Source organism: Hylobates moloch, unplaced genomic scaffold, assembly GCF_009828535.3.
Source record: "Hylobates moloch isolate HMO894 unplaced genomic scaffold, HMol_V3 SCAFFOLD_9, whole genome shotgun sequence".
Lineage (NCBI taxonomy): Eukaryota > Metazoa > Chordata > Mammalia > Primates > Hylobatidae > Hylobates > Hylobates moloch.
The window spans coordinates 1,637,995-1,663,252 of record NW_026652284.1 but is presented as its reverse complement, the minus strand read 5'-3'; the positions used below and the strand labels follow the sequence as shown (position 1 = coordinate 1,663,252).

General features: G+C 53.7%; 1 protein-coding gene across 14 annotated transcripts in view; it reads right to left on the bottom strand.

Annotated features, from left to right (window-relative positions):
* PRKCZ (protein kinase C zeta) overlaps positions 1 to 25,258 on the bottom strand; it is a 135,261-nt gene that overhangs the window by 45,272 nt on the left and 64,731 nt on the right. For 10 of the 14 annotated variants that reach the window (XM_032758655.1, XM_032758656.2, XM_032758659.2 and 7 more), the window contains one exon: positions 4,447 to 4,532. In XM_032758655.1, coding sequence (XP_032614546.1) covers positions 4,447 to 4,532 — 86 coding nt within the window. Of the gene's footprint in view, positions 1 to 4,446; positions 4,533 to 4,707; positions 4,724 to 4,975; positions 4,994 to 5,780; positions 5,935 to 6,084; positions 6,117 to 25,258 lie in introns of those variants that run through there. The other 4 variants (XM_058443624.1, XM_058443619.1, XM_058443620.1 and 1 more) reach the window with 4 other exon arrangements.

Here is a 25,258-nt window from a genome sequence, read left to right as displayed (position 1 = left end):
AAGGGAGTAGCTAACTCCAAACAAGATTCCCACTCTTGCTTGTAAAAATAATGCTGAGCTGATCTTCCCCATACACAAACCTCCGAATGATGGGTGACTTCTTTTGAAGAGAGACAGGAACATCGCTGCACATTTCCTGCATGATTTCCAGAGAGTAGGGTCCATGTCTGTCCCACATCTCCAGGGTTGGCAGACCCCATGACAGCAACCCTGGGCTTTAATTATTTTTTTGTTGTTTTGAGACAGAGTCCTGCTCTGTCGCCCAGGCTGGAGTGCAGTGGTGCCATCTCGGCTCACTACAACCTCTGCCTCCTGGGTTCAAGCAATTCTCTGCCTCAGCCTGCCGAGCAGCTGGGATTAAAGGAACCCACCACCATGCCTGGCTAATTTTTTTGTATTTTTAGTAGAAACGGGGTTTCACCAACTTGGCCAGGCTGGTCTTGAACTGCTGACCTCGTGATCCACCCACCTTGGCCTCCCAAAGTGCTGGAATTACAGGCATGAACCACCGCGCCCGGCCAGCTTTAATTACTTTTAACATCTTCGATGTTGACAGAGAAAATGTCTTGTGTTTCCCTGATCACCTGTGGAGGTCATGCTGTTCTCATCTCTAAACAATTACAGTCTTACTTCATCAACCATTCACACCGGTTCTTAGCTTCTGGGTCCCAGCTTCTCGGTCTCAGCATGTACCAAAAGCCTTTGTATAGGAGCTCTTTAATTCTAAGTGTGAGATGTCTGGATCTCTTCTGGGTTTTATGTGCTACGAACCCCTTTCCTGTATGTTTTTTGCATTTAATTTGGAAACTGAAAAAATCTGAAAAGTCTGTGTGGCTGAGTCTAAAGACCCTCTGGTCCTCACTGCCTGGTTTTTCTCCAGAGATCTGCACAGCTTCTAGGTTTCTTTCTTTTATTTATTTGAGACGGAGTCTCACTCTGTCGCCCAGTGGCACAATCTCGGCTCACCGCAACCCCCGCCTCCTGGGTTCAGGTGATTCTCCTGCCTCAGACTCCTCAGTAGCTGGGATTACAGGCATGTGCCACCACACCTGGCTAATTTTTGTATTTTTAGTACAGATAGGGTTTCACCATGTTGGCCAGATGGATCTCGAACTCCTGGCCTCAAGTGATCCACCCATCTCAGCCTCCCAAAGTGCTGGGATTACAGGCGTGAGCCACTGCGCCGGGCCCTGTGATTTTTTTTTAGCCTCAATCCACCTGCAGTTTACTATGATGGGAGCCAGTAGCCTGGATTCCTACCCACATCACCCCCGGTTCCTGGACTGATAATTAACCAATCACCTCCTCAGGATTTACTGGAGGATCCCTTCCCTCCTCTACACGAAGTGCTCAGCCCTGGGGGGCCCAGGGCCAGCTCTGACCCAGCACTTCTGTTCCACTGAGTGGGCTTCCCTGCCCGCCCCCAGCACCATCCTTCAAGGAGGAGGCAGCCCCTCACCTCCTTCTTCAGAACCTCGCTGGCTCTCTCCCTTTGGCTCCCCCACTGAATGATTCCTTCTCAAAGTCCAAGGGCAGTGCTTTCAAGTGCACATAAAGATCCAGGCAGGGGGCCCAGTCCCCAGCGACTGATGCTCACTCTTTCATCCTTGGTTCACCAACAAAGAGGACGGAAAAGTCTCTCTTCTCCTGGGTGCTTGATCCCCTTTAAGTCTTACTGATTCACACAAAACCAAGTGCTTTCCTCCTGAAATGCCCCTGAGTGGTCCTGCAATTAACATGAAGTGAGCACTACATGGAGTGGCTCTGAGGTCTGGGCAGAGAATGTTATGAGCAGGTGGTGAGATCAGAGCCCGGGCACAATTAGGCGGGAATCGGACAGGGTGAATCGCAGGGCAGCCGCCCTCCCTGAGCAATCAGGTTGCAGGCTTTTGGACCACTCTCGCCTTGGCCTCTGTGTTTGTGAAACTGGCTCATTCACGCGCCCGGGAGGGCTGCACCTCCACAGCAGAGCGAGGCTGTGGTGGGTCCACCTGCCACCCGTTCCTTCAGTGTCTTGCAGGAAGGAAAGGAAAAGCTTTTGCTCACTGCTGGTGGGGAGGGGGAGGATCACTTATGGTCTGCACCTGCCATCGGCAGAATGGACTTTTCTCCTAAAAGCTGCACAGTGAGGGGCCACACCCTGTGCTGGCTGGAGGGGTTCACTCTGGGCTAATCTGTCATGCAGAATGACAGAAGAGACAGATACAGAGAAGGCCATGTGGAGACGGAGGCAGAGGTGAGTGGTTCCTCTGCGAGCCCAGGAACAAGGCTGCCCACGGCTACCAGTGGCTGCGGGGGAAGGAGGGCACAGCCCTGCGGCACTGTAATGGGTAATACTAGGCGCCAACTTGACTGGATTGAAGGATGCCTAGAGAACTGGTGAAGTATTGCTTCTGGGTGTGTCTATGAGGGTGCTGCCCAGAGACTGGCATTTTAGTCAGCAAACTGGGAGGGCAAGACCCACCCTCAATGTAGGTGGGCAGCGTCCAATCGGCTGCCAGTGCGGCTGGGGTGAAGCAGGCGGAAGCAGGTGGGAGAAGCAGTTTTCCTGGGTCTTCTGGCTTTCTTCTTTCTCCCATGCTGGACGCTTCCTGCCATTCGTCCTGCCCTTGGACATCAGATTCCAGGTTCTTCGGCCTTTAGACTCTGGGACTTATTAGTGGTTTGCTGGGGGCTCTGGAGCCTCTGGCCACAGGCTGAAGGCTGCACTGTCGGCTTCCCTGCTTTTGAGGCTTTTGGACTCGGACTGAGCCACTACTGGCTTCTTTCTTCCCCAGCCTGCAGCCGACCTATCGTAAGACTTCGCCTTGTGAGCCCGAGGGCCAATTCTCCCTAATCAACTCCCTTTCATGTACATGCATCCTATTGGTTCCATCCCTCTGGAGAACCCTGACTCATAAAGACACCTTGGTTTTGGACTTCCAGCCCCAGACTGCGGGAGAGTGAGTTTCTGCTGTTTAAGCTGCCGGTTAGTGGTGCTGTGTTCTGCAGCCCCAGAAGGCTCACACCGTGTGTCCTCAGAGAAGGTGGCCAGGGTGGGCTGGGGTGCTGACAGGATCTCTGTGCTACAACGCTCCCTGGTACCATACTCCACAGATGCCCCAATGTGGCCACCTCCAGCCACATTCTCCTGAGTCCCAGCCCGGACCAAACTGCCTGTTCACCCACACCCACCTGCCCTAAGCACACAGCCGCCTAGGCTCCCCATGTCCTGGTGTCCCCAACCTTGTCCTCAGGGCCTCCCAGACACTGGCTGGACTCTCCCGTGACTGCCACATCCTTGGTGCTCCTGGCATCTCCTCTGCACTGACCTCCCAGGCAGTATGATCAGATGCCTTCTCCTCCAGGAAGTCCTCTGGGCTCTCCAGGCAATGTCCGGGTCTTCCTAGTGCTGACCTGCTCATCTCCTGGACCCCAGTTCCCTCCACACCCCTCTTCAGTCACTGAGGAGCTTGTCCTGCATCCCCACCTGTGTTAGCCCCAAGAGGAATGGGAGTCCAGACCCACTCTTGCCACATGACAGGGACCCAGCACACGCAGGGGCGGTAGGAGTGGCTCACATGAACAGAACCTCCTGACGGTCTAGAGGGCAGACCATGGGAGTAGAAGGAGGGGCAGGTGACTTGAGGCCGCTCCAGGAGACAGACGGGCCATACACCCAGAGGAGGTTGACACGTGAGGCCACGTGGCAGGTGAGTGTGGAACGCAAAGGTAGCCCCAGGGCAACTGCTCCTGTGAGGGGCTGTCAGGGGCTCTGTGTGGAGTCCCGCATTGGGGACAGGCCCTGTATACTTCCACGCACCCCCAAGACACTCCCTGTGTGGGACCAACTCCAGGGCCACCAAGGCACCCCCAGACACCTCCCCTTCCACTGTGAAACAGAACAATTACAAAAGCATCTGAATCACCCATTTCATAGGAACTAGAAAAGCATCATAAAGAGAAATAAGGGAAATAAGCTAAGCGTCCTCTGGAAAGGGCCCCCGTGGGTGGCCGTTGGAAAGACAGAGGCCCAAGCAGGGATGGGGCTGAAGGAGCTTCCGGGGTTCACGGAGACTCTTAGCTACTAGGAAACACTGTGCAGCTAAAAACACACATCCTGGCGCTAATGTGGATGGAATGCGGCCGCCCCACTCTGGATGCAGGCAGGCTGGGGCCTCAGGCCAGTGAGCCCTGAGCCCTGATAAGAGTCACACAGCTAGGCAGACACAGACAGCATTCACTGGGCAGCCACCACGCAGGGAAAGGCCCAGAGGGCACTTGCCGCCTCAGACAGCCCTAGTCAAAGCCTCATCCTGCACCAGAGAAAGCATTTCTGTAACCTTGCCCTCGGGCGCCAAAAAGAGCCCAGCCTGGGCTCAGCAGAATGTGCCTCCCCTCCTCTCTCTTTGCTTTTAAAAGTAACAAAAGGCTCCTTGAGGGACTAGTCCCGAGGGGGCCACTCACCCTGTTAAAGCGCTTGGCTTGGAAGAGGTGGCCGTTGGCACGGTACAGCTTCCTCCATCTTCTGGCTCCCCGGCGGTAGATAGATTCTGGAAAGGATATGAGAAAGGCGTAAAGAAACAGCGTGGCGGCCACGAGCCCATGCAGGGTGCAGCTGCGACAGACCACTCCCGTCCAGGTGGTGGCGGCCGCAGCGTCCTCCCAGGCAGGGAAGGCAGGGCTGGAGTGACGGCCTCCCGGCGGCCTCTCTGTGCCCCTCCTCACATGATCCTCATGGTGTCACGGCCTCGGCGGCTAGAGACAGAGACCCAGGTGAGGATGGAGCCAGGTGTCCTCGCAGGGCAGACAGGATCCACCACGGGACGGCCGCTTGCTGACAGTAGAGCCGTGAAGTCACCCCAGGCCAACGCGGGCCAGGTCCGTTTGCCCCCCTGCCTGTTTTCCTTTCCACCCCCCTCCTCCCCAGGCAGCCCTGTGAAAAACAGGCTTTTTTTTCCACACAGGGATAGTTCAAATGGGTCTCGATATTTACACATGACTGTCAGAGGAGGAAGAGTGGACGCCACACTGGAGCCTGGGCCAGGCTAAGATGCAGAGCGTCACTGACTTCACTTGAACAACTCGCCAGATGGAAGCGGCGCGAGGCCCCGGGCTCTCCAGTCGAGTTTCCTTTAACCTAATAAATCTCAGAGCAGGAAAGCCAAACCGACCGTGCACCCGTTTCCATTCGCATGTTACCAAAAACATCATCTTTATAACATGCCCATGCGGACTGTGCCTCTTATGAAAAATGCCGGCACCAAGCCTGTAACCAGACGGCTGGTCTTGTCCTTCCTCAACACTGTGTCTCACTTTGCTCCTCCAAAACTCTTTGAAACGGAGGTGTGTGTAAACAGAATCTTCAGAAACGTAACGTACAATGGGAAGCTTTGTGCTTTTATAAAATTCCATCATAAAAGCGACTTTCATGAACCAAATGAAAGTGCCACAAATATATTGAAGTGGAAATTGTAACGGAATGTTTTTAAAACAAGCAAATGACTAGCTCTGGCTGGAAACCGCTGAAATCAGGCCACGCGGATGGTAAAACCTGCTCCTCTTCCTTTAAATGGAAGATTCAGTGCGAAACCAAGAAGTCAGGGGTCCTCCAGGAGCGCAGGTCAAACAGGCCTCACGGCAGCGGGCGGCTCAGCCCACCCAGCCCTCCCAGGATGCGGCTTGGGGTTTGACAGAGGCCTGGTGACACCAAAGGCCCCTCCGGCCACAGACGCGACTCCCAGCAAGCCCGAGGCCAGGCTGGGGTCATGCAGCCTGTGCCCTCTCTGCACTCCACCCACCTGGGCGCCAGGCCTGGGCTCCACAAGAGGCGCAGACCCCCAGGGGCGGCCACACTTTCGGCCCCTGTGCCCCTCAGCCCTGAGGAGGTCGGGTGAGCCCCCATGTGGCTCTGCCCACGACGACAGGGCGCATCCTGCCCTAACCAGCCTACGGCAGGTCCTGGCTCCAGGAGTCCGTAGGCCTGACTTGTCCCCTCGGGGGACGCTCTGCCTGCCCAACAACCCTCTCTGAAGAGAGAGAGAAAGAGAAGGGTGTGAAGCGGTGGAAACGGAGGCACTGTGGGCCACAGAAACTGGCGCACACCTGAGGGGCCGAGTCGGATAGTCGCACAGCTGGGGGCGGAGCTGAGGGACGGACGCACAGCTGGGGGCGGAGTCAAAATGGACGCACAGTGGGGGGCGGAGCCAAGGGACGGATGCACCGCTGCGGGGCGGAACCAAGGGGCGGGCGCACAGCTGGAGGGCGGAGCTAAAGGACTGACGCACAGCTTGGGGTAGAGCTGAGGGAAGGACGCACAGCTTGGGGACTGAGCTGAGGGACGGGCGTGCAGCTGGGGGTGGAGCTGAGGGCCAGACGCAAAGCCGAGGGGGCGGAGCCGAGGAAACGGACGAGCAACTGGGGGCGCAGCAGAGGGATGGACGTGAAGCTGTGGGCGGAGACGAAGGGAGGTCGCACAGCTGGGGGGCGGAGCCGAGGGACGGCCGCGCAGCTAGGGGACCGAGCAGAGGGACTGACGCACAGCTGGGGGTCGAAGCTGGCTGGAGCGGGGACACACGGGACCCACCCCCAGTGCGCCCGGGAAACCGTGAAAATGCGCCAACTGGACACCCTTCGAATTCAATCAGTAAAGAGAGTGACGTCCTAGCAGACGCCAGGGCTCATCAGGGAGCCTCCAGCAGGGTGAACAAACTCTCCCACAGGACACAGCACACAGCCCGGCGTCCCCAGTCCCGGCCGGGACGAACTTAAGTGTCCCCTAAATTCATGTGGGGAGCCCCAACCCCAATGTGGCTGTATTTGGAGATGGGGTCCCCACGCCTCCAGAACTTGAGAAAATAAGTTTCTGTCGTAAGTCACCCTGTCTGTGGGGTTCTGTCACAGCGGTCCAGGCGGGGACTGACCCCGCTTCCCACCACAAACACACTCGGACCCTCGGAGACTAAGGATGGAAACACATTTTAGAAGGAATTACAGAAGATCTCAGTCACCCTGAGTCACCTGCACACATGAGAGACAAAGGGCCCGTGGCTAGGGATGCTGGACTGAAAAATCCATGAGGAAAACGCAGTCAAAATAGGAACAGAAGTCCAGAGCAGGTGTCTCGCCCGAGAGAGACACAAGCATCTCAGCCCCGAGAACCATCGAAGCAACCCGCAAAGCCGCCCAGGCGTCTCCTACACTGTGGGGTCGGCACGAATCAATCCCCCGCAGCCCCAAACACCTTCGAGGCCCAGGAGTGCCCCGGGGAAATGGCGTATTCTTTGGGAGAGCCTAGCAGCTCAGAAACGAGGACCATTTGCTCCCCCTAGGACCTGGCAGCCCCACTGCTGCTCGTCAAAGCTCAGAAACGCTCACTCCTGGGCTCGGGAGCATTCAAGAATGTCCGATGACCTCAAGGTCTGTGGACAAGAGAATGCATAAACAAACAGATGTGTGGGCGTCCACCAGAAGACACAGCCAGTGCGAAGCCCACCTCAGCCATGTGCAGTGGCCCAGAGGTGTCTTGGAAACACCAAAAATCAAACCCTAGGGTGACAAAAACATGGTGCCATTGGTATAGAACCAAACAAGTAAAAAAAAAAAAAAACCCGATAGGCCAGGCGCGGTGGCTCACGCCTGTAATCACAGCACTCTGGGAGGCCGAGGCGGGCGGATCAGGAGGTCAGAAAATCGAGACCATCCTGGCTAACATGGTGAAACCCCGTCTCTACTAAAAATACAAAAAATTAGCCAGGTGTGGTGGCAGGCGCCTGTAGTCCCAGCTACTTGGGAGGCTGAGGCAGGCGAATGGCGTGAACCCAGGAGGCAGAGCTTGCAGTGAGCCGAGATCAAGCCACTGCACTCCAGCCTGGGCGACAAAGCGAGACTCTCTCAAAAACAAAAACAACATCTTGTTTTAGAATACACAGTCATGTGACAAAAATGTTCCGGTAAGCAAATAACCAATCCAATTTCAGGCCAGCAGCAGTAACCAATCCAATATCAGGCTGGCAGCCGCAGGGGGACAGCCTGCAGCTGGGTGGCGCTTAAGTCCTGCCCCTGGCTGGCTGCCGGGGGGCAGTGTCCATCGATTACCACGCTTTATATTGCCGAGTCCTGTGCTCCTAGCGTGTGTCAAATGATATGCTGAATAACGATGGAACTAAATGACCTGGGGGCACAGGGACAGAGAGGATAATTTCAAGCATTTCCCTCAGACCTGCCTCCTTCAAATATCCCATCTCACTTTTTAAACTTTAAGGGTTGGTTTTGAACTTTTATTAGGGAAGGGAGTTGCCCCAGCCTGTGTTGCCCAGGCTGGTCTCCAACGCCTGACCTCAGGCGATATGCCCACCTCGGCCTCCCAAAGTGCTGAGATTACAGGCATGAGCCACTGTGCCCAACCTTCAAATCAGATTTTTAAAAAGGAACAAAGAGCTCTGAGCCTGCAAAAAACTCCCAGGTGAGAAGCCACTGGCATCCCTGCCTGCTCACGGGTGCCACCTGGAGCTCGGCTTGAGGCAGGACACAGGTGGCAGCCGGCAGTCAGCTCCAGGCGCCACGGGAACAAATTTGCAAATACCAAAGGAAAATGAGTGAGAGGCGGGGATTCAAGTGACCCAAAGACCACAGAGGCGAGGCCACGCCCCACCCCACTGCAGTCCAGCTGGAAGGTCTGAGCCCATGATGGCGGCCCTCCTCTGGGAAGGCCAAGTGTACTGGCACTGCCTGAGGGAGGGTCGAACTGTGTCAGGCGGGAGTACTGCTGTGTGGAGACCGAGTGTGTCAGGCGGGAGTACTGCTGTGTGGAGACCGAGTGTGGCTTAAGGGGATATGCGTGGATGCCAAGTGCCAAGGCAGGGCCTGCGATGGTTCACTGTATGTGTCCACGCGGCTGGGCCATGGTGCCCAGACGGCTGGTCAAATGTTATCCTGGATGTTACTATGAGGGTGAGTATGGATGAGATAAACATTTAAATCAGCTGACTTTGAGGGAAGCGGACTGCTCACCACAATGCAGGTGGGCCTCACCCAAGCAGAAAAAGGCCTCCACAGAACAAAGGCTGAGCTCCCTGAGCAGCAGTGCCGCGGCCGTGGCTCCTCCTAGGTCTCCAGCCTACTGGGCCCCCTGCAGATTTTGGGCTTCATGAGTCTCTGTGAACAAGCCAGTTCCTTACAATAGATCTTTCTATACATACACCTTATTGGTTTGATCTCTCTGGAAAACCCTGGCACAGGGTATCTGAGGTGCGAGTTCTGGGCAGGCATCGTGTTTCCCATTTTTCTCGCCCTCACAGCCCCCCATGCGGTATCCCACAGGAAGGCATGCCAGGAGCCCCTGGCCCTGGGGACCCTGGTTGAGCAGGACACCCAATACTCCCAGCACCTCGGTCTTGCCTCAGTGAAATGGGGGAAGCCCCATGGGGTCCATGCCAGTCCCCAGCTGGAAAGCAGGGACCAGGTGAGTTATAAGGGATAACAGGGACAGCAGCGCAGCCTGTACTTAACAAATACACCTTTTGGCCAGGCGTGGCGGCTCATGCTTGTAATCCCAGTACCTCGGGAGGTCAAGGCAGGTGGATCACTTGAGCCCAGGAATTTGAGTCCAGCCTGGGCAACATGTTGAGACCCCGTCTCTATAAAAAAAAATACAAAAAATGAGCCGAGTGTGGTGGCGTGCGCCTGTAGTCCCAGCTACTCGGGAGGCTGAGGTGGGAGGATCACCTGAACCTGGCAGGTGGAGGCTGCACTGAGCTGAGATCACACCACTGTATTCCAGCCTGGGCAACAGAGCCAGACCCTGTCTCAAAAACAAAACAAACAAACAAAAGACACCCTTTTTATTTGGGGGTAATTTCAGATTCACAGGGAAACTGCAAAGGCTGTGGAGAACCTGGTAACCAGAAGCCTCCCTGCGGCCAAGGCCCTGCCTGGCCCCTACTACTTGCCTATGGAGGCTGAGAGGAAGCTTGGTGTTACCCAGAACTTCAACTCCAGCTGTAGGCAGGGCTGCCCTCAACTGTCTTTTTTAATAGACTATTTTTAAGAACAGCTTTAAATTGGAGAGTTCCCAGAGACCCCACCTGCCTGGCTCCCCACAGCTCTCATCTTCCACCCGCCTACTATGCTGTTACAATGAATGAGCCAGGATCCATGGCTACCTTAAGCGATATTCAGACCTTTCCTTGGTTTTCACCCACTGTCTGCGTCCGCCCCAGGGTCCTGTCCTGGAGCCCATGTGTCACTGTCCTGCCTCGTCCAGGAGCCCACGTGTCGCCGTCTTGCCTCGCGGGCCCTGCTGCACCGTGACTTTCTCAGACTTTCTGACCGTGCTTTCTGACCGTGACAGTTCTGAGTGCAGGCTGGGTGTCTGCAGGATGCCCCTCTGTTGGGACTGGTCTGATATTTTTCTCAAGGTGAGACTGCACTTAGGGCCTCCTTAGCTTCTGAATCAAAGGAGCACCTTCCTTGAAAAATCCACATTCCCACCTTTTTGGGGGATTCTGCAACTGCCAAAACAAACGAAAGCAACCATGAAAACCCCCCAAACCTTCGAACTTCAGGCAATTGACTAGAAGTTTCCCTCAGTGCAAGGGGCCTGGACACGCGGGCCGGCAGCCACTCTGCCTTTCTGGGCCCGCAGGCACGGATGTTCGGGGAACCTGGCGGTCCCCACCCCTCAAAAGTCACAGTTGAATTTTCAGTGTTTGGGTTTCTGCTTGGAAAGTGACGGGCCTATTTCTGACCTAAGCGACAGTCAAGGGAGCCCTTCTGGGGATTGTGCTCTGGAAACAGGCCCCGGCCCCCAGATACTACCGGCGAGGAGGCTGTGGGCCTGGCACCGCGAGTCCCCCGGCCACCTCTGTAGAAAAGGGTCCCATGTTAGCAGGAGGTCCTTCCGGGGGTGCATCTGGACACAGCCTGGGGTCTCCCGCAGTGGACAGCACACAGTGGATGGCGCAGCCACGTGGGTCAGGCTTTGGAGTCAGAGCTGGCTCGATGTCACGTGCTCATCAGGGACCCATCCTGCCACCTCCTTGGGTGCCAGGCTCTGCTGAAGCAAGCAGGGAACAAAACTGTGGGGATCACAGGGGCCGCTCCTCCTCTTTCAGCCTTAACTCTGACAACCTCAAGGAGCTCTGTGCGTGTCTTTGAGATTCTATAATTAGGACGGCCACAGGAATTCTAAGGAGCTCAGTTTCCATGGCAATCTCCCGCCTTGAGCACTCTGACAAGACGTAGAAAACACGTTTTAAAACACTAAGCTCGGAGCAGCAGGCTGGGACAGGCGACAGCCCTCGGGTGTGGGGGCGGTGAGGGAGGGGCTGAGTCCCCGGCAGCAGGTCAGGGGGCACTCGAGGCCTCCGCTGTTCACTGGACACGGCCCCGCTACACGGGGTGATCAGCACAGCCCAAAGCAGTTCCACAGGACGGCCCTGCGGGGCCCGGATGGGTGCAAGGCAGTGGTCAAGCCACACACAGATAGCCAGGTGCCTTCTATGGTGGCCCAGGTCAGTGACCAGGAGGACAAGGAGACAGTGAGGTGCCCTTGGGCCCAGAGGTCCCCAGAAGCCGGGGTGTAGCTGTCACTGAGGGTGCAGGTAAAATGGGCACTGCCACCTCTAGACTCCGGAGCTTCTTCCCTGGGCAGTGATTTCCACTGGATTCTGAGCTCCAGGAGCCTGGGGCCACCTGGCTTCCTCTCCAGGCTTCCCCAGTACACAGTCAGCTGCCAGCATGTCCTAAGCAAACAGAGACACAAGAACAGCAAGGACCGCAAATTCGCATCCAGAGCTAAGGTGTCCCAGGGCTGCCCGTGGCCCGGACACTGGAGTTTGGGGTTTGGGGTGGGACTCTCCACCTCACCTGACTCAGCCTGGTTGGCCATTGGTCCACAAACTGACCTGCACTCTCTATAGTGGGCACTGGGCCACCTCGGCCAGGGGCTGCCAGGGACAATGGAGAACACGAACGCAGAGTCCTAAAAAGCCACCAAGAGCTGCAGGTGACGCCGTTCACCTGTTTGCCTGGTGTGGCGCCCCTGAGCCTCGGCTACACCTGCACCAGAGCTCCCACTGCATTTCAGGCCAGAACGCTCCCAGCAGAGCTGTCTGAACGGAAGTCCTTCGTTCCTTCTGCATGCAGGCACCGTTCCAGAGGCTGAGGGCAGTGGGAGGCGGAACATGGGGCGGGACAGGCCCAGCCAGGACCAGAGGGTGAGAAGGCACAGGGAGGGGCATCTGAGGATCTGGGGTGGCCACGGGGCAGGGGCAGCAGTTGGGGGCAGTGGAGGTGCAGCCCCTCCATCTGAGGGACCTGCCCGGATCACAAGCCTGCAACTCAAACTTCCTGTTTCTAACCACAGATCTATTTCCCAGCTGAAAATGTGATTGAAAACATGCTATGCTTTTAAAGGTGACTGAAGAATAACACTAAAGTCACAGAAGACGACTTGGAAAAGGTTTTGGGCACCACTGTGGTGGGAAGCGGATGGCTGCCCGGGGCACAGGGTCTGTTTTGGGGACTTGCAGCCACAGCCCAGGCTCCCACCGAAGCAATCACCTCCCCCTTCCCCACAGCTGCTCAGTGCAACCACACAGCACAGAAGAGCTCGAGAGACAGAAGAGGCACAGCTGAGGCGCGAGTCGGGTGCAACGGGGAGCCAAGCTCTGCCGACTTCCGTCCTCTCACGTCCAGGCACATGGGACAGACGGACCCCTGGGAACAGGCAGAGCCCGGCCCTGTGGGCACTGGGGCCACACGGCACAGCACAATGGGTATCATGGTGTTGGTGATACAAAGGGACAGGCAGGTGGATAAGGGACCCAGGAGGGATGGGCGGGTGTGTCCCTGCCACAATGCAGTGGCATGGGGGCTGCTCGGGTGTCCGCGGATCTCGGGAAGGCGGCCCCGGGTGAGGGGCAAGTGGCGAGCCGGGGCCAGTCTCGCGGTCCAAAGCCTCAGGTCCCCTCGTGGTGGAGATAGGTAATGCCATTCCCCAACCACAGGCTGTGGCCATTGCATCCAGCTGCCCTCATGGGTGGCTCTGATGCCCCAAGACCTTGGGCTTGTTCATCTGGGGTCTAAGCCAATCAGATGAGGGCATTTCCCAGTGACATCACAGGCCCAGGGCGGTCACGTGACTGAGACACGCAATCAGGCTGGAGGGGGGTGGGCATGGCAGGGTTGGCGGGGCAGGGTCCCCAGCCCAGGGTGGCTGGGGGGAGACAGGGAATGAGTTGGATTATCCACCAGCAGCACCCACCTCTGGACATGTGATGGGGGACCTGCCCATCACCTGCAGCCAAACAACCTGTGGGCGGCACCTGCCCTGGCCACAACCCTGGCCAGGCAGCCCCTGCAGCCCAGGGCAGCAGACCAGCCCTCTGAGGCCACCAACGCTGGCCAACTTTGGTTTTTGAGCTGAAAATTTAAAAAGTCTATAAAACAGAGCCTTGTTCACTGAAGAAAAGTTTCCCATTGAGGAAGCTGATAGGCCTTGGCATCCGGGTCTCTGGTGCCTGGTGCAGGCAGGGGCAGGAGATGCGACAGGAACACACTAGGTGGGGGTGCTGGATGCTGTGCTGAGAAGCCCCTGCAGGACCCCCAGGTGACGCTGCCCCAGGACAGCCTTGGATAGCGCGATCGGGCGACAGCCTTCAGGACACAGGCAACATCCTCGGGCCCTGGCATTCCCACCTGCGGGAATTCAGCTGCCCGACTCCCTCCCACAGTGGCCAATATGGACCCCTGGGAAAGGAACCGCACTCCATGGAAAGGAAGGGAAGTGCTGCATGTTGGCGAGACGCAGCTGGGCGGCTCCTTCCAGGGCGCAAATCCCCGCATGGATGGGAGGAGGCTGTGGCTCGGATGCGTGGGCCCCCAAGGGGCAGCCTCAGCGGCATGGACTGCTGGAGGGACCCTGAGCAAATCTGATTGGGACACCTGGTGCTGCCCTCCGCCTACACTCCAGCTTCCTTCGAATAATCGGACTCACCTGCCATGGAATGCAGACGGAAGGCAGGAGGCACCACAGGGGCCTCAGTGTTTTCTTGGGTTCCCTGGGAGCGTGTCAGGGGCCACGGGGACCCACAGTCACTCCACGTCCTGCAGCCAGCCCAGGGCCCCACGCCTCCCTCCTCAGGGGAGTAGGGGTGGGACAAGGGCCAAAGCCTCCAGCTCCCAAGAAGCCAGGCCCCCCAGGGTGTCCTCTGCCCCACCGTCCTCAAATGCTGCTGTCAGCAGCCGTTCAGGAAAGTGCCCCTGAGAGATGTTTGGGAAGGAATTACATCCCAACAGTTTGGCCTTACAATCAGTTCTACTGAAAATATCCTAATTTGTTGTAATACAAAATCAAGATTTTATGAAATGACTGAGAGGCTGACCAGTATTTTCATAGTTTCCGTGGAAAGATGTACGCCAACTTCCAAGCAGTCCATTGCAAATAAATTCATACAAATACCGCTCCTTTCTATGTAAGAAATTTTTTTTTCTGGATTCACTAAAACAAACAAAACACATCAACACCAACAACAAGAAGCTGCTGCGAGTTCCTCACTGCTGAGCTCCGTGTCTCCCACCCTCAATCAGACCCAAAGGCCCAGGCTAGAGGCAGAGATTGCCCAGCACCTGGCACAGAGCCAGGCTGGCAAGGCCCTTGGGAGGACGTGCGGCTGAGTCAGAATAACTCAGAACCAGGAACTGAGCTGCAAGGGGACGCGGCACTGAGGATGTGGCCAGGGACGCCACGCGAGGAGTCTAACCCTCTTCCCACGAACAATCGATGAAAGCTGAAAAATAGGCAAAAACCGCACTGGAGGCATCCGAGACCAGACAAGTGCGTCAGAAGAGAAGGTGTTGCCAGAGAGATGCGCCACCCAAGCCCTACACATGCACGGCGTCTGCTGACCCTTCGGAGGCCACACAGAAAGCTGGGCCGGGCATCTCACTGGAGACAAAAACTGGAGTACAGGGCCACCAGGACAATCAAGACCTACGGAACTGTCTCTGTCGGCTCAGCCACCACAGCAAAATACCACAGACTGGGTGGCTTAAGTGACAGGCATTGACTTTCTCATGTTTCCGAGGCTGGAGTCAGGATGATGGCACCTGCAGGGTGGGGTCTCTCCTTGCTTGCTGGCGGCCGCATGCTCACCATGTTCTCACGTGGTGCAGAGAGCACGGGCGCAGCGCAACCTCTCGTGTCTCATCCTCTCATCCTATAAAGGGCAAAAATCCCACCACAAGGGTTCTACCCCGTGACTCTAACTACCACCATGACCCTAACTACCACCGTGACCCTAACCAAAACAGTGACCCTAACTACCACCATGACCCTAACTAACTTCCATGATCTAATACAGCCATGGCCTAATACGGCTATAACCTAATACTACCTAACCTACCATGACCCTAACTACCACCATGACCCTAACTACCACCATGACCCTATCGCCGTGACCCTACCACCATAACCCTATCACTGTGACCCTAACTACCACCATGACCCTAACTACAACCATCACCCTAACTACCACCATGACCCTAACTACTGCCGTGACCCTAACTACCACCATGACCCTAACTAATTACCACCATGACCTTAACTACATGATCCTAACTACAGCCATGGCCCTAACTACTGCTATAACCCTAACTACTGCCGTGACCCTAACTACCATGACCCTAACTACCACCATGACCTTAACTACCACCATGATCCTAACTACCACCATAATCCTAACTACCACCATGACCCTAACTAACTACCGCCATGACTCTAACTACCTGTCAAAGGCTTCGTCTCCAAACACCATCATGCTGGGGGGTTAGGGCTTCAACATATGGATTCTGGGGAGACACACACTCAGTCCATAGCATTCCAGAAGTGTACGCCTTGTTCGGTTATGCTGGCCCACAGCCAGGGAAGAACCTGGCCTCAGGAGGAATGGGCCTCCAGGCTCCCCCAAGCCTTGTTCAAATGAGATTGCCCTCACCACACTGGGAGGAGTTAAGGGTTCTGGGGCCCTTGGGATGTAATGACAGTATTTTCAAGTGAGAAGGACACAGAATAGACATTCCCACCCCAGAAGAGAGAACTAGGATGCCAGGCGCAGTGGCTCACGCCTGTAATCCCAACACTTCGGAAGGCTGAGGCAAGCGGATCACCCAAGGTCAGAAGTTCGAGACCAGCCTGGCCAACGTGGCAAAACTCCGTCTCTAATAAAAACATAAAAATTAGCGAGGCGTGGTAGTGTGAGTCTGTAATCCCAGCTACTTGGGAGGCTGAGGCAGGAATATTGCTTGAACCTGGGAGGCGGAGGTTGCAGTGAACAGAGAGCATGCCATTGCCATCCTGGGAAAAAAAAAAAAAAAAGAATAAAATGGAAATTCTAAAAGTAAAAAATGAAGTGATTGAAATTAATAATTTAAAGGGGAGATTTAAGAGTAGACTGAGTGAAATAAGAGGTAACAGCAGAAAAAAATCCATATTGAAGCACAAAGCGGGAAAAAACCAAGGCAGAAGAAATCCAGAAAAAAGAGCACATTAGACATACAGGTGTGAAGTGTGGGGGTCCCAGGGGAGAGAGAACAGGATGATATTTGAAAAGCCAAGGGCTGGCCGGGCACGGTGGCTCACACCTGTAATCCCCGCACTTTGGGAGGCCAAGGTGGATGTATGATCAGGAGTTCCAGACCAGCCTGGTCAACATGGCGAAACCCTGTCTCTACTATAAATGCAAAAAAATTAGCAGGTCACGGTGGCAAGTGCCTGTAATCCCAGCTACTCGGGAGGCTGAGGCAGGAGAATCACTTGAACCGGGGAGGTGGAGACTGCAGTGAGCCGAGATCGTGCCATTGCACTCCAGCCTGGGCAACAAGAGTGAGACTCCATCTCAAAAAAAAAAAAAAAAAAAAAAAAAAAAGAAAAAGAAAACAAGAAAAAAAAAAGTCAAGGGCTGGTATTTTCCAAAAGAGACAAAAGGTATCATGTCCCTGATTCAAAAAGCTCTACCAACCTCAATTAAGAGAAATTCTCAATTCCTCTCTCCTTCACAAGGCTGCTGTTGTGATGAAGACATTTTTAACAGGAGTCAGAGAAAACAGAGACATTGCCTTTCAGGGGTGGCAGTGAGACTGGAAGGTGCCCTCACCACAGAAATGACAAACACCCCAAGCCAACACAAAAACCTGTTGAGGGAAACCCCCTACCTGCCTAGAACTCCACATAGAGTGGAGAACACCCTCCAGAAAGAATGCCAAAGACATTTCCCACACAAACAAAAAACAACCAGGCGTGGTGGTGCACACCTGCAATCCCAGCTACTCAGGAGGCTGAGCCAGGAGAATCACTTGAACCCAGGAGGTAGAGGTTGCAGTGAGCCAAAATCATGCCATTGCACTCCAGCCTGGGCAACAAGAGTGAAAATCCATCTCAAAAAAAAAAAGAAAAAAATAAAAAGAATTAATTACAAGTCTGTGCTGAAAGGAATACTAAAGGGACTACTTCAGGCAGAAGGAAGACGGTCTCCATGTAAGCATTGTCCTGCAGGAAGACTAGAATGCCTAGAAGGGTAACCTGGGGGTAAATCTGAAGGACCACTGTCTAAGACAACACTTGGTTTGTGGGTCTGAAATACATGTAGAATTTACAGGCATGATAATAACAGCACATAAGACTGATAAAATAATAGCACAAACTAACAATAAGGAAAGAATAATAATTAGGCCAGGCACAGTGGCTCACACCTGTAATCCCAGCACTTTGGGAGGCCAAGGCAGACAGATCACTTGAGGCCAGGAGTTCGATACCAACCTGGCCAATATGGTGAAACCCTGCCTCTACTAAAAATACAAAAAATAGTTGGGCATGGTGGTGGGCACGTGTAATCCCAGCTACTCAGGAAGCTGAGGCAGGCAAATCACTTGAACCCGGGAGGTGGAGGTTGCAGTGAGCCAAAATAGTGCTCTTGCACTCTAGCCTGGGCAATAAGAGTGAAACTCCATCTCAAAAAAAAAAAAAAAAAAAGAAAGAAAGAAAAAGAATTAAACTGTTATAAGGTTTTGAAGAAAATGGTAAAAATAGTTTAAGCTACGTTCCAAGGACGTGACTCATAATTTCTAAGGTAGCCATTAAAATAACATTTAGTATTACTTAACAAAGCTATAATAATAAAAGGGAGGAAAGTAGAATAAAAACATCTGATTAAACCAAAAGAAGACAAGAGGGACAAAAGAAAGAACAAACAGGACAAACAAGGACCAACAGCAAGATGACAGAGCTACGATGTAACGCATCAGCGTGACATTAAATGTAAACGGACTAAATCCTTCATTTAAAACACAGTCATTTTCAGACTAGATTAAAAATAACTAATTTCTGCTTATAAGAGTCATTTCCAAAATATACAGAAAAGAAAGTGAAAGGATGAAAAAATAGAGCATATAAACACTAAGTCCCCTTCCCTCCCTCCCCTCATCTCTCTCTCTCATACACACACACACACACGCACACACACATACACACACAACACACACACACACACACACACACACACGCACACACACAGAGCTGGTGTGGTCACACTAACATCATACAGATCAGATGTTAATCACAATAATACTTTTCATCTAAAGAGCAACATTTGGCGGGTACGGTGGCTCACGCCTGTAATCTCAGCACTTTGGGAGGCCGAAGCAGGCGGATCACGAGGTCAGGAGATCGAGACCATCCTGGCTAACACGGTGAAACCCCATCTCCACTAAAAATACAAAAATTAGCTGGGCGTGGTGGCAGTCGCCTGTAGTCCCAGCTACTTGGGAGGCTGAGGCAGGAGAATGGCATGAACCCGGGAGGCAGAGCTTGCAGTGAGCAGAGATGGCGCCACTGCACTCCAGCCTGGGGGACAGAGCAAGACTCTGAAAAAAAAAAAAAAAAAAAAAAAAAAAAATTTCATGATGATAAAAGCATCAATCAAAAGGAAGATACGGCCAGGCATGGTGGCTCACACCTGTAATCCCAGCACTTTGGGAGGCCAAGGCGGGCGGGTGACCTAAGGTCAGGTGTTCAAGACCAGCCTGGTCAACATGGTGAAACCCTGTCTCTACTAAAAATACAAAAATTAACCGGGCATGGTGGCACACACCTGTAATCCCAACTACTCAGGAGGCTCAGGCAGGAGAATCACTTGAACCAGGGAGGAGGAGGTTGCAGTGAGCCCAGATCCTGCCACTGCACTCCACTCCAGCCTGGGTGACAGAGTGAGACTCCAAAAAAAAAAAAAAAAAGAAGGAAATAATAGGCTAATCTCTCTCATAAATACAGTTGCAAAAACAACAAACAAAATAATAGCAAACTGAATCAAGCAAAATATAAAAAGGCTAACGCATCACGACCAAATGAGGCGCACTACAGGAATGCCATCGGTCTACCATTAAAAGCCAATCCGTAGAATTCATCGTATGAACAGAATAAAGGAGAAAAGTTCTGTCACGTCAATAGATGATGGAAAAAAGCAGCTGAAAAAATGCAACACCATTCATATTAACAACTTTCAACTAGGAATAAAATAGAACCTCTTTAATTTGTTGGTGAGGATTTACAAAGGAAAAACAGTATTTCCACAAACAGCACCCTTAATGGCGGAATTCTTAAAGCTTTTCCCCGAAATCAGGCACGAGAGGATGTGGCTGTCACCACTTCTGTCCCACACTGTTTTGGAAGGATCAACAGTGCCAAGGTAACAAGGGAACAGCTGAAGGAAAGGTAGAAACAAACAGCTGGTCACTGACAAAATGGCGGCGCACAGAGAGATTCTGGAGCAACCACAGACAAACTACGGGGAACAGGAGAGGCCAAGACAAACGAGTTAATCACACTTCTTTACACATTGCTATAAACAAAAACATAAAAAACCAAACTGTAAAAGTAATACGGCTTAAAATAGCATAAGCATTGAAATATCAGGGAATCATTTGAACAAAAAATATGCATGACCGCTACACACAAGACTACAAAATATTATTGAAAGAATTTAAGGCTGGGCGTGGTGGCTCGCACCTGTAATCCCAGCACTTTGGGAGGCTGAGGCACAAGGATTACTTGAGCCCAGGAGTTCAAGACCAGCCTGGGCAACATAGGGAGACCCTGTCTCTACAAAAAAAATGCCAAAATAGCTGGGCATGGTGGAGCACACCTGTAGTCCCAGCTACTTGGGAGGCTGAGGTGGGAAGATTGCTTGAGCCCAGGAGGTCAAGGCTGCAGTGAGCCATGATCGCGCCACTGCACTCCAGCCCAGGCAAGAGTGAGCTCCTGTCCGCACCCCCCACTACCCAGCCAAAAAAAACCCCAAAGGCCTAAAGATATGTTCACAGATTAGAAACCTCAGTATTGTAAAGACGCGAATCTCCAATACTGATGATAAATCCAAATGCAATCCAAATGTCTTATTGAGCTTTTGAAAATAAATAAGCCAACTGTAAATGGCTTATTAACAAGCCATGTGTATGGAAATGTAAAAAGCCAACAACCAAGATAACCCTGAAAACTAAAAACCCCAAATTGGAGACTCGTAACACAAGTTACCAATGGTGATTATAAAGCAGAAGAAATCAGACAGTACAACATGGGGGCAAAAAACGAAGGGGACAGATCAGTCCAGAAAGAGGCCCCACACACAGCCAGGATGCAAAAGCCCTAATTATAAAGTAAGCTTTTACTTTCTGTTCATCAGAAGACACCATCCATGGAATGGAAGGCGAGCCGCGGAGTGACAGAAGCTGTTTGCAACACAAAAAATCAAAGCACTTGTCTCTAAAACACATACAGCCCCCATGAACCAACAAAAAAGATGGACCCCCCAATGACATTGCTCTTCGGCAGCCCAATTTTGAAATGGGGCAAAAGACTGGAACAGGCACCTTTAAAAGGAGGGTCCCCAATAACCCAGGAGCCTCGGAGAAGCAGCTCACCTCAGCTGTCACGAGGCCACAGCCTAATGCCTTTCAGATCTGCTCTGCTGGCGACAACCCAGGGCTCTGACAGTCCATGTGCTGGAAGGAGGTGGATCAGGAATTCCCACACGACCCAGAGCGACTGTGCCATCAACACAGATTCAGCCTTTGTCTCAGTTTCCTGGTGCGCAGCCCCTCTGACCCTAGGAATCCTGGAGTGTGGTAAGAGCATCTTTTTGCATGCTAATGAGATGACAGGGAGCCAGGAGCCCCCAGACAGCTCCAGGATGCGGCTGGTCTTCAGCAGGACCAAGGAATGCCTAGCGGGTTGGAACTTTCGGTCCCACAGCCCACAGTCCAGAGAGGAGACAGGAGAGACTGAGTTAATCAGCAGTGGCCAGCTGTTTAATCAACTGTGCCTGTCATGAAGCCTCCACAAAAAGCCCTCAATGATGTGGTTTGGAGAGTGTCTGAGGTGGTGAATACACCAAGGTGCTGGAGGGTGGTGTGCCAGGAGAGGGCACGGAAGCTCTGCACCCCCCCATACCTCAGCCGCCCGGGCAGCTCCTCCATGTGGCTGTCCTTTCTAATAAATGGGTACACTAAGCAAAGTGTTTTCCTGAGTTCTGGGAGCTATTCTAGCCCACCCGAGCCTCAGGAAGGGGTCACGGACACCCCCGATTCACAGCCAGTTGATCAGAATCCAGGTTGTCACCTGGCACTTGCAGCTGGCTCTCAAGTACGGGCAGGCTTGTGGGAATGAGCCCTTCATCTGCGGGGTCTGCGCTGACATCAGGTAGTTGATGTCAGAGCTGAATGGAAACACGGGACACCCAGCTGGCGCCAGAGTGGCTGTGGGTGCAGAAAACCCCATATAACTGGAGGCAGAAACACAGTGCAGAGTGCGACCTGGTGCAGCCACGCGAGGGAAACGTCTGTTTCCTGGAAACTCCACTCCCGGGTGTGCCCACATGAAGGACGCGCCACGGGCAACAGAAGGCGCTCGGATGTCTGTGGCCAAAAGCCGGGATCCCGGTGCCTCGCAAGATGAGGGTGGATACATAAGACGTGGAGAATTCAGCCAGCAGAGCAAATGGCGGTGGGGACGGACACGGCAGAACCGCACCCCACGCCATGGGAAAGCCCCACACAGGGGCCCAACTGAGCGGCCACACCCAGGGTGGATGGCCCCGGATCCCAAGACAAAAGCTCAAAACAAGCAAAACTATCTGCAGGCACCAAGGCCGGGGACGGGCAGGTTACGCCTGGGGTCACCTTGGGGTGTAGGGGTGGCCGTGCGCCCAGGGGACAAGCTACACACGGATCAGCTATGTGACGCGGTGCAGTTTGCTTTGAAAAACTCGTGGAGTTGAACGCTCCAGATTTCATGTTTTAGGGAGTTTTGTTTCAAATTTAAAAAGAAAGAAAAAGAAATCAGAGAATGGAGGCACCCAGACCGTAACATTCTTTCCATAAAGAAAAGCTGAAACCCCAACAGCAGGCGGCTCCACCTGCTGCATCTTAGCTTTTACTTTTTCTTTTTTTTTTGAGACGGAGTCTCACTCTGTCACCCAGGCTGGAGTGCAGTGGCGCAATCTCGGCTCACTGCAACCTCCACCTCCCGGGTTCAAGCAATTCTCCTGCTTCAGCCTCCCGAGCAGCTGGGACTACAGGTGTCCACCACCACACCTGGCTAATTTTTGTATTTTTAGTAGAGACTGGATTTCACCGTGTTAGCCAGGATGGTCTCAAACTCCTGACCTCGTGATCTACCCGCCTCGGCCTCCCAAAGTGCTGGGATTACAGGTGTGAGCCACCGCGCCCAGTCATCTTATCTTTTTCTTTGGCTTATTTTATTTGCTCTATAAGCTTAACTTTCGTGAGCTGAACTCCAAAGTCAACCTGCTGTTCGATTATTTTTGTGAATTGTTTCAAATAAAACCTCTTCTAAGAAAGAATTAATGTCCACCATACTCCAACAAAATAAGTGATCTCTTCTGTTTCAAATGTTCCTTCCCTAACTGGACACTGTGCTTGGGCTACCTGTATTAACACAGATCCCTGGAGAGCACCTCCTCAACACACAAGACGAACCTGCCCTGCACCCGGGGCCCCTCCTTCCACGTCCTCCCAGGCCATGACGGAGCGTCCTCCTCGAGAAAGGCTGGGGTGGGGCACACAGCCCTCTGCTGTTTTTATCTCCTGAGCATTCCGAACACTTCCACAAACTTAACGCACCTGGTCATACCCTCACCCATGTGCCACACACACCACACACACAACATGGCGCCCGCTCTCCCTCCCCCAGAGCCAGCCCCGTGGAGCCCTTGACCGGTGGCACCCAGTCCCCAGGGCATGGATGCTGTGGGCTGGGCCCCCACCGTCTCTACACTGCCACACCATCATCTCCCCTCCCTCAAACGCATGGGCACTGGGGTCCCTTCTCCCTGCCCCAACACCAATGCCTTGACCTCCCTGCTCCTTGGCCACACCACCCACCTGCCATCCCTGGAGTCACCCCCACAAGGACTGGATCACAGCCTCTGCGCCATGAGTCCTCTGTGCCCCAACTCTCGCCCACCCCCCAGCATTCTCCCCTGCAGCTAGCTGCCATCGGCTCTCAGAAATACCACTACTTCGTGCATCACGAAAAAAGACAAAAAATGTTGCCAACTCAACTGGGACACAGACCGGCAGGTTGCACCCCCTTCCAGGATGTCAGGATGAGAGAAGTCCATCCCAGCTCCCTCGAGGCCCTGGTCGCCTCTGACGAAGAGGCCATCGGATGCTGCCTCCGTGCCTCTTCCGAGCTCCTGGCTGACACCCTGGTCCTCACCTGCTGGCTTCCACCTGCCCTGGGTCAGGAGCAAACTCGGGCAGAGAACATGAATGCCCCGGATGAGCCCCCCTCAAAGCCCAAGATGGGGAGATATCAGGTAGAAGCAGCAGGAGCACATACTTGGTGATCCACAGGCAGCCCACCGAAGAGAACGTCACAGTCACCACAAATCACTGCTGAATGCGGGACTAGGGGGAGGAAACGGGGTGGCTGCCTTTTTAAACCTTACGTTAAAACCTTACATTAAAAAACATACTCATGAATCGAGGTACTCGCTAGTCAGAACTGAGACCCTGGAGGGATCCGCTGGGCCCAGGCTGGGGTTGCAGCCCCTCAGGCAGCGCCTGGCTCCAGAGCAGGAGGGGCAGGCATCCGGGTGACCCGGCCAGCCTTGGCCAGCAGTGGGCGGGCCCTAGCCAAGCCACTGTCTTTCCTTCACTGATGACTCTAAGTCACAAACGTAAAGAAAACGGGGCCGGGCGCGGTGGCTCACGCCTGTAATCCCAGCACTTTGGGAGGCCGAGGCAGGCGGATCGCCTGAGGTCAGGAGTTCGAGACCAGCCTGGCCAGCGTGGTGAAACCCGGTCTCTACCAAATATACAAAAAAAAAAAAAAAAAAAATAGCCAGGCATGGTAGCGAGCTCCTGTAGTCCCAGCAATTTGGGAGGCTGAGGCAGGAGAATCCCTTGAACCCGGCAGGTGGAGGTTGCAGTGAGCCGAGATCACGCCACTGCACTCCAGCCTGGGCGACAAGAGCGAGACTCTGTCTCAAAAAAAAGAAAACCAACTAACCAACCAACCAAACAAAAAAAAAGGAACTGCAACTCCAGCAAGTTTCAAGGACCTTTTTCTTCCTTTTTTGAGTACTGTGATGATTACAGGCATCCAGCGAGGGAGGAGGAAATGTGTGGGGTCCCATTCACCTCCGATCCAAGTGGCGGCTGCACCCCATAGTCCCCTATGCCGGGACCTCAGCAGGGGGCTCTGGGTTGGACTGAGGGGGGGCCTCAGCATGCAGCTGGCTGGTGTTCACGGAGCAGGGGGTCCAGGCTGACCCTGCACCCAAGGCTCGTTCATCCTCATTGCAATGGACCACGGCAGAGGTTCACGGGCCGCCTCGCCAGCTGCTTCAAGCAGAAGGTGTGCTGTGCCATTTGAGGCTTCTGTGTCACTGGGGCAGGGGCCTTAGCTTAACCCACGTAAGGATCATGCCTACACATAAACCTCAAACACTGTGTTTTATGAGCAATTTAGGGGATTCAAAGCAAAGCCTGTTTTTTGCCCCCAGGCGGATTCCTGGAACCCGTACCCTGTAACCCAGGCAGCGGCGAAGGAAGGAAAAGGGAAAAGCGCTGATGGAAACCACATTCTGCAGCGATTTTCACTCAGTTTGGGAAACACTTGGACTCTGGGAGATGTTCTACAGCAGATTCATGAAAATGACTTGTCCCGAGGGAACACTGCCTCAAAGACGACTAAGGTGAA